General features: G+C 45.6%; 2 protein-coding genes across 4 annotated transcripts in view; one reads left to right on the top strand and one right to left on the bottom strand.

Moving 5' to 3' along the window:
* TMIE (transmembrane inner ear) overlaps window positions 1-724 on the bottom strand; it is a 35,579-nt gene extending 34,855 nt beyond the window's left edge. Inside the window, exon 1 of the mRNA XM_054059293.1 lies at window positions 383-724. Coding sequence (XP_053915268.1) covers window positions 383-481 — 99 coding nt within the window. The 5' untranslated portion in view covers window positions 482-724. The remainder of the gene's footprint in view (window positions 1-382) is intronic.
* Window positions 725-6,273: 5,549 nt separating this feature from the next.
* The window catches only part of ALS2CL (ALS2 C-terminal like), a 56,476-nt gene continuing 45,689 nt past the window's right edge, over window positions 6,274-17,060 (top strand). Inside the window, exon 1 of one of the 3 annotated variants that reach the window (XM_054060713.1) lies at window positions 6,274-6,404. In XM_054060713.1, coding sequence (XP_053916688.1) covers window positions 6,402-6,404 — 3 coding nt within the window. In that variant the 5' untranslated portion in view covers window positions 6,274-6,401. Of the gene's footprint in view, window positions 6,405-7,415; window positions 7,437-15,067; window positions 15,222-17,060 lie in introns of those variants that run through there. The other 2 variants (XM_009556110.2, XM_054060714.1) reach the window with 2 other exon arrangements.

The raw sequence follows: 17,060 nt of genomic DNA, 5'->3' as shown, positions 1-17,060 counted from the left end.
GACAGGACCACCTGGCTCATGCCTGGCCCTTCTCTTCTCTTCCAGAGCTTCTGATGTGGGTCACTTGTTGGACAAACAGTACTGGGCTAGAAAATACTGTGCTGTGACTTTGGCCTTTTGCACTCTGTCAAGCACCCTTCTGGAATTAAAGAAGTCCTGAAGTGCCGACTGTCCTCGGCATCAGTGACTGGCATTTTAAAAGTGCCTTCTTTCTAGTTCTGGGCCTGTAGAAAGCAACAAGCATCTCCCAAAGAAGTCTCTTAACTCCTTGGAACCACCTTAAATTCCCTGCTGTCTGCCCTACCTGAGTATCATGCATAGAAAACCCCACTATTCCTGGACACCCCCAACACCACAGTCTGTAAAGTGAGTTTCTCCTTACCTCAATTAACTGTGCCATGGCAGCTCTCGAGCAGGACAAGAAGAGGGAGAAAGACCTCGCCCAAGAGAGAGGATGCTGTAAGGGTGGATCCCACGCCATCTTCTCTCTCTAGTATATCTCTGACTTCTGCGCTGTAGCCCAAAGCAGAGGAGGTTATGAATAACCCAGCCAGCTCTCAGCAGCATTCAGCAATTACCAGAAGCGGTTGCGTGTGGTTCTGGCTGTTCTTTACTGCCTTCCTTTCTAACCCAGCAGCCACCGAGCTGATGCTGGGGAGTCATTAATTAATTAGACTGGTGTCGCTTACAGAGTGCTCTGCTGCTCCTCAAGTCAGGCATCATGAAGCGGGGGGGATGCAGGGAGCAAAGTGGTGATCTGAGCTCTCTTACTAAGACCCTGGCTTTGCTTTTTTTTTTTTTTACTGCTGCCTGACTGATTCCAGCTCTCTGGTTCTTGTTTTCCTCCTGACCTGTTCAGAAGATTCTCTTCCCCTAATGAAAAAGGGCTGCAAGCCAAGCTAATGCATCATCAGCATCATAGCTACCCTGTGCTGGCAGAATCCAGTATTACTAGAGATAAGTACTTTATCTTGGGATTTTAAAAGCATTTTTCATCCTTAAAAGACCTTATGGATGTGTTGCTACAGTCTGCAATTTCACCTGGACTCCAACTCCCTTCAAGATGAAAGCAACTGGGAAGATCATGTGCATAGCAGTCTGTAGAAGCTAAAGCTGCAAGAGCACCAGCTCAGTTCTACTCAAAGGGCTCAAGAAAATTATCTGAATTGGATAGGCAAAGAAAATGTGACTTGAGAGGTTTGAAGTAGCATGGGACTCCTGACTGGACTGTCCTAACACCAAGGAGCAAACAAAATCTTTAGCCACAGAGTGAAAGTGAGAGTCAGGAGGAGAGTGACTGGATGAACCAGGTTCACTATATTCATAAAATTATAAACTTGTTATGTTGGAAAGACCTTTGAGATCATCAAGTCCAATCGAACCTGTCTGCTACTAAATCATATCCCTGAATACCTCATCTGCCCATCTTTTAAGCCCCTCCAGGGATGGAGACTCCACCACCTCCCTGGGCAGCCCCTTCTAGTGCCTGAGAACCCTTTCAGTGAAGAAACTTTTCCTGATACCTAATCTGTACGTACAATGGCACAACTTGAAGCCATTTCCTCTCATCATTTCAGCCTCATTTCATCTCCCTTGCTACTTGGGAGAAAAGACCAGCACTCATCTCTCTACAACCTCCTTCCAGGGAGTTGTAGGCCATGATAAGGTCACCTCTCAGCCTCGTTTTCTCTAGGCTAAACAACCCCAGTTCCCTCAGGTGTTCCCTATAAGACTTGTGTTCCAGATCTCTCACCAGCTTTGTTGCCCTTCTCTGGACTGATTCCAAAGCCTCAATGTCCTTCTCTCATATTCATAATTTATTGTAGAATTCTTTACTGGGAGGAGCCTGGGATTTTAGGCAAGAAAACAAGTGATGAGGTCTGGGAGAATCCAGTCACTTCTGCTACTGTTCTCTAGCACTCTAAGAGACATAAGCACAATTTCAGGTAAAACAGCTCCATAGCAAATGAATATTTTACAAGCTCAAATAGGCTGGCCAGCTTTAAGGTTTCCATTACTGATTAGATTGTCAAAGTCAGAGGATAGTGGAACGATGCCAACATGGGTATCGCTTCAGATGAAAACCCGCTGTTTGGTTCTCTGTTGCGTTTGTGCTTGCTGCGGACTCGCACAGTGGTTGTTAGGTGTTGTGGTCTCATCCACAAGATGATGATGGGCAACTGCGTGCTCAGGAAATCAGAATAAAAATTGGGTGTGATGGAAAGGGAACGCAGGATGCTGGGTTATGAGCTCTGGCCAGCAGACAACAGACGGTGGCAGCATCGAGGCAGGGAATTAATCCATAAGCCTCTGGAGTTCTGCAGCTTGATCCTCCTTTCCCAGGTGAAAACCCAGTCTGAGGCTCTGAGATCCTAAGCAGCAGTTTGTCGAGCTGGTTTTAGTCTTCAACTTGATTTTTGAAGGAAATAGGGCTTTTGGATACAATACTTAGCTTTCTTTTCCTTCCTTTGCCCTACCTTTCTTCCTCTGGACAACTTTGTTGTTGTTTTAATTCAGCTGAAACTGACCAAGGGATAAAGGTTTAGAAGATAATAAATATTGAATCAGTTCTGCAGTCCTCAGTTCTACAGAGAAGACATAGATGTGTTGGAACAAGTCCAGAGGAGGCCACAAAGATGATCCAAGGGGCTGGAGCACCTCTGCTATGAGTACAGGCTGAGAGAGTTGCGGTTGTTCAGCCTGGAGAAGAGAATGCCCCAGAGAGATATTAAAGCAGCTTCCGGTACTGAAAGGGGCTCCAGAAAAGCTGGGGAAGGGCTTTTTGTCAGGGAGTGTAGGGATAGGACAAGGACTAATGTTTTAAGCTGAAAGAGGAGATGTTTAGATGAGATATTAGGAAGAAATGTTTTACTCTGAGAGCTATGAGGCTCCGGCACAGGTTTCCCAGAGAAGTCATGGATGCCCCATTCCTGGAGGTGTTGAAGGCTAGGCTGGATGAAGCTTGGAGCAACCTGACCCAGTGGAAGATTTCATTGCCCATGGCAGGAGGTTGGAACTGGATGCTTTTTAAGGTCCCTTCGAACTCAAACCATTCTATGAATTTCACTTTAAATATGTCATGCGGTAGTAAGTTAAATTGGTTGTAGTCCCCATGGAAGGAAGGCGGCCAGTATGTGGACAACTTTTGCTAGGCACTGGAGGATCTGTGCTGGAGATGCTATGACAAGCTGAGCCATGGGGAGCTTTAGTTTGTGTCTGCTAAACACCAGTGCAACCACAAAACAGAACTCCATGGCCAACTGGGTCGCTATGGGACTGCTTCTTTTTAGAAATCATTATCTGAGCACTAGTAGTAGTGCAGAAGAGTTATGGACATGCACCTGCTGTGCCCTGGGTCAAATGCAGTTTAAACTCCGCAACTCTGGGTTGCAATTTCTAGACTGCATTTTATTATTAGCGCCTGACCCACGAGCTGGGAGTTCAACATTGCTTCCGCCTTTTTATTTGCAGGCTCTCAAGAGGTGTGAGGTTTTGGTGTTTTGTTTTTTAATGCACTGAGCAAGTCAGACTGTGAATTTCCTGCAGCTGATGGGGAGCTTCTTCTCTCTGTGTGCTCACAAACTAGGCCTGTCGTTGCGTTAAACCACTGCTGGAAAACATCTGTGCCAAGATCTGTGCAAAAGTAGCACAAACAAACCTAGTGGGTTTTTTCCAGCCTTCAGATTTCATATTCTATATATGGGTCACTGAAATCGAGTGCCTCCCTTAGTTTTCAGAGAGGAAAAAAGAGTTATTTCTACAAATCTTTCAGCACTTCATAACCTCATTTCAGCTTCTTTCCTTGGGATAATTTAATAATATCTGGAGTGGATCAGAACAGAAACTCCTGCTGGGTTTTTAAATGACAAGGTTTCACTTTCCTTTGAGCTTTGGGGTTTTTTTGGTGGTTTGTGTTTCCTTCTGTTGTTGGTGGGTTGGTTGGATTTTTTTTACTTTTTTTTTTTTCTTAAGATAAGGACAAAATCTCTCTTTATCTCATAGAATCATAGAATAGTTTGGGTTGGAAGGGACCTTAAAGATCATCCGGTTCCAACCCCCTGCCATGGGCAGGGACACTCCCTGGGCAACCTGTCCCAGTGCCTCACCACTTTCATTTTGAAGAAATTCCTCCAGATGTCTACTCTAAATCTGCCTCTCTCCAGTTTATACCCGTTGCCCCTCATCCTATCACTCCAAGCCTTTGTGAACAGTCCCTCTCCAACTTTCTTGTCACTCCTTCAGGTGCTATCAGGTGGCTATAAGATCTCGGAGTCTTCTTTTCTCCAGGCTAAACTCTTTCAGCCTGTCCTCGTATGGGAGGTGCTCCAGCCCTTTGATCATCTTTGTAGCCTCTTCTGGACCCATTCCAACAGCTTCATCTCCTTCTTATGTTGAGGATTCCATAACTGGACCCAATACTCCAGATGACATCTCACAAGAGAGGAATAGAGGGGCAGAATCACCTCCCTTGACCCACTGTCCAGGCTAGAAATACGCAAGAAACTACTTTTAATTTTTTGACCTGACCCCTCGAGATGGATATTTTGTAGAGAGGAAAAAATAATGCTGCAAAACTCCTGAACTTGGTAACAGCAAGGAAGCAGGCTTTGCAGAGAGAGGGGAAATAGCTCTGTTTTCCCATATATAGCCCTACCAGCCATGACCCCTCACTGGGTAAGGTTACTCATAGCTGACACTGCACATACTGTTGTTTACTCACAGATCGGTGGATGAGCACCAGATTCTTTGTGAAACTACAGGCCCTGTTAAAGTCATTAACTTCCTATTTATAACTTGTTCCTTTTGCATCCTCTTAGGAAATAAATGAAATGTGGGTCTTGCTAAACATGTCGCATTGCCAGTCACTGCGGCGCTGGCGTTTTTGCTACGCAAAAGCTCAGCAATGCTGTTTGGGAGAACATTGTGATCCTGAATGGTGAGGATTTGCTCAGCAAGGCAGCAAGAGCCCTAGGGAACAACCAAAAGGGGATGTGGCTCTTCCCTGCCTCATCTACTCCCTCACCCTGCGGCTTCCTTGCTGTCTGCTTGCATTTGCGATGATGAGCACGTGGATGAAGATCCACAGGGGATTCAAGGTCTAATCTACATAGAAATGCACCAAGGACATAATAAGAGAGCAGGGAAGTGAGTCTCCTTGCTTTAATGATATTGTTATCTGCCAAGTAGTTGGGATTTCTTAAGAGAGATTCCAAATGCAAATTGTGAGAGGCTCCGGAAGAAGTTGAGTCCTGTATGTGCTTGTGCTCACTTACACGTTGCAAATCTGTTTGCGGGCACTGTTGATGGAAATCTGAGACTGGCCTGGTGGGTAACTTTTGTGCATGTCCCAGCTCATTCTGCTGAATGCACGTTGACTCTGTTCCTCCATGTGGTTCAAAGTACCTTGAATATGTGGTGATGGGCACTGCGCAGGGTTACAGTTTAGAGAGAAATAACCCTTTGCCACACAGAATGCATATTGCTGAGTGACTGAGAATAAGGGATTTGGGGAAAGATGGAGGTTCTCCATTCCTACCCAAGTGTAGAATCATCTCTGTCCAACCACCCTCAGAGCCCTCATGCCCTCCAGCAACCAATTCCAGGCTTTCTTTACTCTCATTACTCCTCCAGAGCAGTAAGGTCCCAAATCCATCTGCTTCCCTTCTCTCCCAGGAGATTTCCAGGGAGACCAGGCTCCTAGGTCCTCATAGCTCTTTAGCCCAACCATGAACAAAGAGGAAGCAGCCCCAGGGAAAAATGGGAGTTAGGGGAGGAGCCAGAAGAAGGGAGTAATGGATCTTCTTAAATAGATTTAACTGCAGTTTAATCCCCAGAGCATCATGAAACATTTCTCCCTTCATCTTTGCAGCTTCCCTTTAGGTATTTAAAGGTTGCCTGCAATCCCTGAAGACTGTGGCTAGGAAACCTCCTTTGTAGGGGAAGTGTGGACGCTGCATTTGTTTTCAGCTGGCTCCATCATAACTTGCCTGTCTTGTGCACTACAGAAGCACAGCAAGCTTTTCCTCAGAGCTGAAGGCAAACTCAGGAACAACCCTAATGCTTCCCTACAGGGAGTGGCAGCCACATCGCCCATCTGCAGCTGCCCGTTTCCCTTTAAATTCTCTAAAAGCCATTCAAGTGTTGAGTTGCTCACTGAAATTTAATGTGGAGACTGGCCAAGCGATGGCAGCCTGCCAGGGGTTTCCATGTCTACCAAGAATGTTTTGCAGTGCACCTTGGGAGAGGAACATTACTTCCTTGATTTCCCACCACCCCCCTCTTTTTTTTTCCTTTCCTTAAAGTCAGTAAATAAACCAGCTGAAAAGTTAGAGCAGACAGCTTTCATCACCAGCTCCTCTTTCCATTCACATGGCTGCGTATCCTGGCTGACTGCACAACTCATGGTAAGAGGCTTTTTGCTCAGGTGCCATTCATCTGCTGGGAGATGCTACTAAGCTGCTCTTGAAATGATCTCATGGGAGACTGTGGTCTTATGGCAAAAGATTTGGCTCCATACTGTGCTGAAGATCAGAGGGTTACAGCTTTGGGAACAGGGATGATGTTCAGCGAGTGACAATGTCCCTCTCCAAAGTTTATTGCTTGGGTATTTTGTAGCGTTAGGAAAGGAACTGTCCACATTTAAGATGCAAGACAGTTTGGAGAGGCTTGAATTCAGCAAAATCCTGCCATCTCTGCCTCTAATTCCTAGATTCATTGGGGCAGATAGTCACGAAATTCCTTCCAGCAGTGATAAGGCTCGTGCTGCCAGAGCACAATGTAACGGTGCAATTTGCAATGCCGTGAGACAAGGTGCCTTTGTTTCTCTGGTGCTGTGTCTCTGGGCAGCTGGAGTTGTTATGCAGCCAATGCGCATTGTGGTTGCAGGTGGCTTCTAGCTCAGTGGGACAGGTCCTTGCTCTCCCCATTTAGCTGCTGGAGGAAGAGTCTCAAAGCCATGGAGAGGGCCACAGATCTAATGTGGCTGCAGAAGGAAGGTCACCTCCTCCTAGTTTGTTCAGTTTCTAGGTTTGATGTTGCAGTGACTTGGTTATTGCTCTTACAGCAAAGATGGGTTTAATCATAGAATCGCTTCCTGAGTTGGAAGAGACCCATGAGGATCATTGAGTCCAAGTCCTGTCCCTACATAAGACACCACCAACGTTCACACCGTGGGTCTGAGGGCATTGTCTAAATGCTTCTTGAATATTGCCAGGCTTGGCGCTGTGACTTCTTCTCTGAGGAGCTGTTCCGGTGTTCCACCACCCTCTGGGCGAAGAATCTTTGCTGTCTGTCTACGCTATCTCAGTTGGGGAGGGTTTGGAAACTGGGAGGTGATAGGAATAGGGGGAGGACTGAGCTAAAACTTTCTCTGCTTTTCAGAGTTTCTCATGCTGCCTGTGTTTGATGTGAGCCTTTCCCAGCCCTCTCAAATCAAGGTCAGGAGGTACCCATAAAACCTATCTGGGTGATGGAGGTGGGGGCAATTGGTCTTGGCCATAAGAAGTCTCATACATTGCGAAAGAAAATCTAGCTGATGTCTTCCTTCCTCTTGCTTAACATGTAGCTCTGTACCTTTCTCCTTTCATGTTTTCATGTGCCAGATGCTGTTGGCGGTCAGATTGCTCTGATCCACTGACTGGATGCATCTGACATAGCATCTGACAAAGGTTGCGAGGGAGTGGGAAGGAGGTTCTAGTATTGCAGCTGAGGTTGTGCCATCCTGCTCCGGGCATTTGAAGAGCCCTGGTAAAATCCACCATCCTCCTGCAGTCAAACACTGTAGACCTCTGTGCCATTCCACAGGTGGACTCCTCTGCAGCCCAGAAGACTTGTGCAATTAAGTACTTGCTTATCCCACTGGTACCAATACTCTTAACTTGGACGAGTTCATGTTGCTTTCAGAGCAAGAAGGGTTATAATCAGTCTGCTACAATGAAAGATTAACAAGATTCTTCTTCTATTATTACATGCATTTCTAGAAACTTAATCCATCCAATTGATCATTGAAAGGCTGATAGTTTCAGATATCCTGCGTGAAGGAAGAAGCTGTTCCGAGATGAAAGATGACAGCTTGATGCTAACATAGGAAAGTGGGTTTCTTTCTGTGTTTTCTGGTTTCCTGCATGTTTAGCAGTCCCCGTGGCATTGGGACTGACTGCCAGAGGCAGTTTTCCCCTTTAGCAAGGCCTCGAGTTAAACAACCTACCATGGAGCAGTAAATCATTCAGAACTGGGAGTTGTGTTTCATTCTTGCAACTAAGTGGGCATCATGGGGTTTGTTTTAAAAAGGCTTCCTGGTTTCTGTGTTTGTTGTTACAGAAAAGTAATCCTCAAGTGGGGTCTCTATAGGTCTCTTGGACTGGCCAGCTGTCACAGGTAGCTGCTCCAAGGACTGGTATTTCTGTCTGGTTTGTTCTGTGGAGGAAGAATTAGAATTACTTTACTGAACAGTAAGCACATTAGTCATTTAATACCATGAGGTACGGTGTCTCGAGTGAGCTTTTGCTTTCGGATATGACGTGGGGCTTGATGCAATTGCAGAGGTGCTTGGTATATTCCCAAAGCGTCTGTAAAGCATCGGGACTTCCCAAAGTTCTGAGAGAAATGTAGCACCCTGACCTTTGGATGGCAGCTATGGCCAGGTGGAAGGACAACCTGACTGACTCCTTTCTCTTTAGGGTAGAGGCAAGAACCACAGGTTACATGAAAAGGGGCTCACCTTGAAATAGTGACCATCCACTCCATGACCATATAGTTCTCCTTGGCAGCCTCATCTTTTCTACTGTGTGGGACAGGAGGAGGATGGGACCAGTTGGTGCACCTCATGATGCACAGTTTCAGCACCACCTCCAGTTGCAACTGGAGTTTGTCCAAAGGGCTAAGGAACTGGTACAGCTTGACTAACAGGCACAAGGAGATATGCTACTCTTGGGTACTGTCTGGTCCTTGGATCAGGATCAATGTGTTGTCCCTTATGTTGATGGCCAGTGTGCTCCTGTTAAATTTCACCCCTTTCTAGCTCCTTCTTTCTCTAAAGAGAACCAGGTGCTACCTGGTGAATGCCATCAGCCAACAGCTCCTGTCTGTCTGAGGTCTTGTCAATACCTTTTGAATGAACTCACACTTCTATCAGTTAAAGAAGTTATAGCAGGTCCCTGACAGTAGTGGACCTTTGGGAGTGCTGGTGCTAAGAACTGGGTCAGACGCTGAGCCAGCACTGCATGGACATGTAATTAGAGACAGTACTGGGACCAACTGTTGTCTTAAGCAGAGGAACGCTCAGGTAGGGTGGACTTGCTGAAGGTCATGTAAACAGCTAAGAAAATGTATTTAGGTCATCTGGCTGCTCAATTAAGGCTGAAATGTCTAGACTGTGCACACTTCCAGGGATTAACCCTTGACTGTTCAAGCTGACTGGGATCAACAGTGTGACATTTAGTTTGCATCTGAGCTCTCTCTCTGGCAGAAACTGAGACTGGATGTTGTAGGATGAGTCAGTCTCCTAACTTTGCACAGGTATTTCCTATGAAAGGAAATGAATGAGGTAAGATAAGATGCTGAGTATGTATTGATATATTTTCCATGCCTTCTGTCCTTATGCTTGTTCTGTGCTTGTCCTGCTCCTTGCCATTCTTGTGTTGCAACCTGTCTCTGGTCTTGTCTGATTGTCATCCCTGTCTCTCATGGACAGGAATACATGTGCAGACCCCACCCCCCCCAACCCCCTCTGTCTGCTTTTGCTCATCAACACGACTGTTTGAAGCATGTGTTATCGGAATTGTTCTGTTCATCCTGACATGTGTCTGGAGAATTTCTGTACTGAATGGTTGCTCGTATGTAGAAAACATGCCTGTTCCCATCGTTGATCCCAGTTTCTTGTTCCTTTTTTTCCGGCCAGTCCTGTCTTGCATGCTTCTCTTACCGTTTAGGGAAAAGGCTTGTGTTGCCTCAGTGAAAAGAACGAGGACAAATTTGACTATCAAGAAGATTGTGAAACTCCTTTTGCATGAGATATGAATAATTGCACACTTAGCTCCTGTTTCCATGTGTGGTTTCCCAATGGCATACACAAATGCCATGCTTCTGGGCTTGCACGGCACGTGAGTTGAAGTGTATATGCTGGGACTGAATATCTGCCTCTCCATTAGAATCACCAGACTGAGTGAATTTGAGTAGTCTGGCTTGTTGCTCCTGTCTAGGGTGGGTGATGTGTCAGGTCCTTAGTTGGCTAAAGCATAACAGACCCAATGAGTTCTCAGCAGCTATGACAGCCCTGCTCCTTCTCAAAGCTTCCGATGGTCCGGTGGCAGGCCTGTAGGAAGCCAGGAGAAATACCAGGTCGTTGCTAGCTAGGATTGTGGGGCTTGTGCCATCTTAGATTTGCATTGCCTCCTTCATCTTCCAACTCAGCCCTCTTTCGCTTGACACAGTTGTGCATTGGAAACTGTTAGGCTGCATCAAAAGAAGTGTGACCAGCAGGGAGAGGGAGATGATTCTGTCTCTCTACTCTGCTATAGTCAGACCCCACCTGGGGTTCTGTGTTCAGCTCTGGAGTCCTGAGCACAGGAAGGACCTGGACCTGTTAGAATGAATCTAAAGGAAGCCACAAAGATGATCAGATGGCTGGTGCACCTCTTATAGGAGGACAGGCTGAGAGATTTGGGCTTGTTCAGCCTAAAGAAGAGGCTCTGGGGAGACCTTGGAGCAGACTTCCAGTACTTAAAGGGGCCTAAAAGAAATCTGGGGAGGGGCTCTATATCTGGGGGTGCAGGGATAGGACAAGAGAGAACACTATTAGGCAGAAATATTTTCCCGTGAGGGTGGGGAGGCACTGGCACAGGTTGCCCAGAGAAGTCATGGCTGCTCCATCCCTAGAGGTGTTGAAGGTCATGTTGGATGAGGCTTTGAGCAACCTGATCCAGTGGGATATGCCCCTGCCCATGGCAAGGGATTGGAACTGGATGGTCTTTAAGTTCCCTTCCAACCCAAAACTATTCTGTGATTTTATGGTATCTTGAGAGGTAATGAAGTTGTTGGGTTTTTTTCTAACTAGCTTTTTAGAAATAAAGCAAAGCTTTACAGTACTGGGCTTTATATTAGGATGAACTATTTTTTTTGTGGAGATAAACAATAAATAGTTTGTTTTTCTCACATGTTTAGACAATCTCCGCCCAGGGATAGACACGAGCCGAGGTTTCATTGAGTCATGCTGTGGGAACTGGTTGCTGCAGGGTCTTTGCTGCTGCTCCGAGGTGTGCTTCAGCCAACCTGTATCAGAGAAGATATTGTAAATGGTATTCTTGTAACTGAATGAGTTGTAAGACAGCTGTTTCCAGAATTGTTGTTTGTAACGTGGAGTGGTATTGCCCCAGTGACAGCAAGATGTGCTGGCTAAAAGATTTGACTCGGCATCATTGACCCCAGAAATCAAGAATTTGCCTAGGACCTGGTTTCAGCAGAGGAACTTGGACTATAAGTAGGCTTTGTCAAAATAAAATCAAAACTCCTCGATGTAAAAGCTAACTCATTTCAGGAAAGCTGTGTTTAGAGGAAACTGAGGGCAGTGAGGCCCTGGAACAGGTCACCCAGAGGAGTTGTGGTTGTCTCATCATTGGAAGTGCTCAAGCTCAGGTTGGGTGGGGCTTTGAGCAACCTGATCCAGCAAAAGATGTTCCTGCCCATGGCAGGGGTATTGGACTTAAATGATCTTTAAAGATCCTTTCCAACCCAAACCATTCTATAATGAGAGAACCCCTTGAGTGGATGTTTCTAGGGAGGGTGTTAAGCCTAGCTTTAAACCATACTCCTCAGAGTGACACATGCAAGTACAGGAAACAAAGATTTAAAACCAAGGGCAAGAAAAATAAAAAGCCTGAACCACCTGATATTGCTTTCTGTAAACAAATGAATGCTAGTAGCATCTCCTAAGCTCCCGGTTAGAAATGATATCACAGGCTCTGTGTTTAAGATCTGAGGCTGCAGACAGCCAGCAACAATTACGTTAGTAATGATCTGGTCAGATAATGGGAGATCTGGAGCTGACAGGGAAGGTTTCCAAAGACTTTTATGGAAACCTGCTGTGTTTATTTAATAAAAACTGTTAGTAAAAGCGGTTTATATCTGACAAAACTCCAAGGATAGATCCTCTTTTTTTTTTTTTTTCAAAAAGAAAAGCTCCATCTGTCAATATGTCCCTGATTTATTGTATTGTTTGTGGATTTTTAACAACTGAAGGTCTCTTAAGTCCACTTTCATTTTTTTTCACTTCAAGTTTGAAACCAAAAGTCCCAAATACTAAAAGAGGACTTTTTGTCTTCAGGTTCATTAGGACTAAAACTTATCTATCTGCAAAATACCTCTTTGGGTAGGTGTTCTTCCCTATTTTTTCCCCCCAAATCAAAGCAGGATAGGAAAGCAGTTGCACTATTACATTTAAAAAATTTAGAAACGTGTCCTGAAAGGAGTTTGTATTGAGCTAAGTGTTGGTCTCTTCTTCCAAGTAACAAGCTATAGGATGAGAGGAAATAGCCTCAAGTTGCACCAAGGGAGGTTTAGATAGGATATTAGAAAGATTCTTTTACTGAAAGAGTGGTGAAGCGTTGGAATAGGCTGCCCAGGAAAGTGATGGAGTCTTCTTCACTGGAGGTGTTAAAAAAATGTGTAGATATGGCACTTCATGACATGGTTTAGTAGGCACAGTGGTATTGGGCTGAGGGTTGAACTGGATGATCTTAGAGGTCTTTTCCAACCTCAATGATTCTATGATTCTATGACAGGTTAGATGATGGTGGGAAATTCCAGGTCTGGAAGCTGGAAGTCTTACCTCTGAGGATGGCATGTAAGGGGCAGGAATGTGAGGCTGTTCAGAGGAAGATAAAGAAAAGTCTTGGCTATCTGGCCCGCTGTTGGAGGCATCCTAAGGAGCAAGACTTATTAGGGGTGGGGAGAAGAAGAAAAGCAGCAAATGAGTAGGAACATGCTGAGAACTGGGTTGCACAGATCATGACTTGCCTTGTCTACATCCTGGGAGGAAGTCTGAGAGCTGAAATGCAGAGGTGCACACATCATCACTTGGGTATTCTGTTGCTGCTTGTTGGGGTTAAGGCTGAGAAGCAGCCTGGAGGCCTTAGACCAAACTTGACATTTATACAGATTCTGAGCATATCGCGAAAAATAGCTGAATGACTAGAATTCTGCTGAGGAAACACAAGTAAAAGTAAAAGAGTTGTCCCACACAAAACTGTTACACCCCTCTATGTCATCACAGTTTCATCACAGCTTTACTAGACAGGAGTTAAAAATAATAACGGGGCAATCCAAAGCATTCACAACAATTCACTTGATCAAAACTGTATAGAAACAAGCTACAAAGCTGAGTTTGAGGCCCAGACCCAATTACACTCAGTGGGTTGAACCAGAAAAAATTAGCTGTCAGGTAGGCTCTCTGAAGTCTGCCTGTCCCAGCACGGAGCAGAGCTCTTGGGCCTTCTGAGCAATGACAGGGCAACTGGAGATCCCTAAATGTTCACGTTTAATAGGGAAATGCACAGCACTAACATCTATGATACCCTCTCCCCTTTCCGGAGTGTAGGTACTGTCATAAGCTCTGCCAGAGAGCAATCTCCATCCATATAGGGTCAGGAGGCTGGAAAGTCCTCCTGGGCTCAAGAACCTATGCAAAGACTTCCAAAGGACTTGAGGAGCCTGTTTGCCATCTAGTTCCTTGTGGATGAGCACTTCCTCAGAATGCAGAAAATCTGATTTCATTACAACTTTTGGACTGAAAGAAAAAGGTCTGGTTTTGTGCCTAAGTCCTGATCACCATCTCTTTGAATATGCAGCTTGCAGAGCAGGTAGGAGGCCAGCAGTGAGCTCATTGCTCACTCATCCTTTCCATTCCCTGGCTGCATTATTCCCTGGTATTGTTTCCCATTGTGTACGAGGGTTGCTGCTCTGCCTGCTCTTGTGGTGTAAACCATTGTGTTGAGGCAGACAGTGGGTTATGGGCACATCTTGCTCTGAAAAGACCCCTGGAGTCCAGGAAATTGGAAAGGAAGTCAACACAATAGAAGAACCTCTCTGGACAAAAGGTAATCGAGGCACCTCTTGTCCTGTTACACCCTGATCATCCTAGCTACTGACTTCTCTTGATCCTTCCAGCCAAAGTAAGTTCCACTAGTTTGTAAAAGTCCTTGAAATCATACAGCTGGGGAGGAGATGAGCTGCTGAGTTGTAACATGTCAGAATGTCTGGGAGAGAATGGGGCTTTGTTACCGTGCTCTGAAGCAGAAGGGGATGGCATGGGGCTTTTGGGGCTTTTGTTGAGCAGCGTATCTACTTTTCCTGGTATGGATAGTGAGTGCATGGAGGTGGCTGTGATACTTTTTTTTTTTTTGTATTAGCTGCTGCTTTGACAAAATTATTATGGGGATTTGTTGTAACAGTGGATCAACCAGGAAAATGCTTTTGTGCTTTAGGAGGTATGGTGGTGGCTGAGCTCCCATAGATGGTCTGGGGAGGACTCTGGGTCCTCCTGATAGATGGACTTAGTGGTTTTGGGTTTTTTTTTTTTTTAGAAGGAGGGGGAAATAGTTACTGCTGACTGAGGTGTAGCAGAGGACAAACTTTGCATGCATCACATGCAGACAGTCACATGCTCTGAGCAGCAGGCTCTGAATAGCAGGAAACGTCCCATTTCCCAGGGTTTCCGTCTGTGAGCTACAACAAGGGCAGAAGTCACACTAGGGGAGGGACTGGCAGAACGAGAAGAAAAAGCACAAGGCTTTCATTTGGCAAACTGCTGTGGGAATGCACTGTAGGTGAAAAGGAACTGGAGCTGAAAAATGCCGCTGCAGAAAGAAAAACACATCCTGTCGTTTTCTCTTTCAGTTTGTCCTATTCTCTGTTTCCTCAAACACATGAGCTGGAAGCACGTAGATCACATTTCTTGTTATTTGCCTCTTCTGAATGACAAGCAATCGTTTTAGAAACCCTATTTGCACAGGTTTCGTAACTGTCTCTCCAGGCCCTCTGGGTGCCTCATCTAATGAACAGGCCCAGATCTGTGTTTCAGCAAACGAGGTGGCTGGACGTGGGAGGGAGATGTGGGAGGAGAGAGCGGCAGCTTTGGAAACACCGAGTATTTCAGGACTCGGAAGCTCCGAGGAGCTACTGCCATAGCATTTACTACGGGGAAGTTTTAATTGGCTGCCTTATGCAAGGTACGTTGCTCTATGGGTTGGTTATTTTGGGGTTTTGTGACCAGCGTTCGCTGGTGATGTTTTACCATGAATCCTGAGGCTTGGTTTTATGTTTATCCGTGCAGGAGGGGTGCAAGATCAGGCTGAAGGGTTTGTTGGAGGTTATGTGCTATGAGTAAACGTCCTGAGGCAGAGTAAAGTTTGGGAGTGTTTTCTACATGGAGGAATTTTACCTGTGCAAGCGACCAAAGGTGTGGAGTGTATTTTCCTGCAGTGTAAAATGCATTTGCACGCACCCCTGTGCTTCATCTAGTCAATAAATTGCCCTTGTGCAAAGAAGGTATGTTGTCTTGAGGGTATTTAATTCCCAGTAGGGTTGAGGCATTAAATCCTCTGCTTGCTCTCACCTTGGTTTTCCAGAAAGGGATCATAGAATCATAGAATGGTTTGGGTTGGAAGGGACCTTATAGATCATCCAGTTCCTGCGTCCCTGCCCATGGCAGGGACACCTCCCACTAGACCAAGATGCTCAAGGCTGCATCCAACGTGGCCTTCAACACCTCCAGGATGGGGGCATCCACACCTTCCCTGGGCAATCTCATCCAGTGTCTCACCACCCTCATTGTGAAGAATTTCTTCCTAATGCCTAGTCTAAATCTCCCCCTCTCAATTTCAACCTTTTCCCCCTTGTGCACATGCTGGAGAAGCATATACATACGTGGTCCCTCTCCCCAGGGCAGGATCCTGTGTTTTGGGGCTTGGTCCGGTTAGGAGGGAGGGATTTTTTCCTCACCTGGCAATACAAGCCTGATGAAGTAAGGCTGGAAACCAAGCATTCACATTGGGGTTGCACAGCTTGCCTGGCAGAGTAAAGAAACCAATACCCAACTAATTAGTCAGGGTGAGAGAGGCTGATAAGCTCGCTTGGGTTTCTGCAAGGGAGGGAAGCGGTCAAAAACTTGCAGGTGTCTTAGGTGTTAAGTGAAAAGTCTGGGTCAAAGACCCAATTATAGGGGAACAGTAACACGCTTGAGACTTTTAAAAAAACAACTACATGTTTAGAGTCAGAATAGGAGGAGCTGTAGTTCACAGGAAGGACTGTTTTTAAACTTTAGCTTAGTTTAATTTGGACCTGAACCAAAGCTGTGTCTATTTGTCTGGGGAAATTGTCTGTGGCCTGGAAGCTTCCTTGACCTTGCAGCTGCTCCCTGAACTTGGTAGTTTCATTACTGCTTCTGCAATGACTTCAATGAGCTGCAAGACAAGATTTTTGAGGATCTGCAAGGAGACCAGGGAGAATTCATAGTATTGTGGAATCACAGAATGGATTGGGTTGGAAGGGACCATGAACATCATCTAGTCCAGCCCCCTGGCAGCGAGCAGGGACATCTTCAACTCGATCAGGTTGCTCAGAGCTCCATCCAACTTGAATGTTTCCCACATATCTGGGCAACCTGTTCCAGTGTTTCATCACCCTCAGGGTAAAAAACTTCTTCCTAATATCTAGAATAAATATCTCCTCTTTTAGTTTTTTTTAATTCAAGTCCACAGGCAGATACTAGGTATATAGTTGCACCTTCAGAGATCCATGATGCAACAGTTGATTTTTGAGGGAATACAAGAGGAATGAACCTCAGTAAGTGGCCAAGCTTATGCTTGTTCTCTAAATAACAACTCTTGTTCTTACTGCCAGACTAGCTGGACCACTGGCTTGACCTGGTTGGGTATTGTTTACATTCCTGTTCAATTGGAAAGGGCTCATGCAAAGTACTTTGGGCTCAACAAACAGGAATTTTCTTGTGAAACAGTTTTGTCAGGTCTTTGACTAGCTCTTCAGGTCATCAAAAGACATGGGTTTTG

This window comes from Cuculus canorus, chromosome 2 (genome assembly GCF_017976375.1).
Source record: "Cuculus canorus isolate bCucCan1 chromosome 2, bCucCan1.pri, whole genome shotgun sequence".
Classification (NCBI taxonomy): domain Eukaryota; kingdom Metazoa; phylum Chordata; class Aves; order Cuculiformes; family Cuculidae; genus Cuculus; species Cuculus canorus.
The sequence above is the reverse complement of the archived record's forward strand: the minus strand, read 5'-3'. Positions and strand labels throughout refer to the sequence as shown.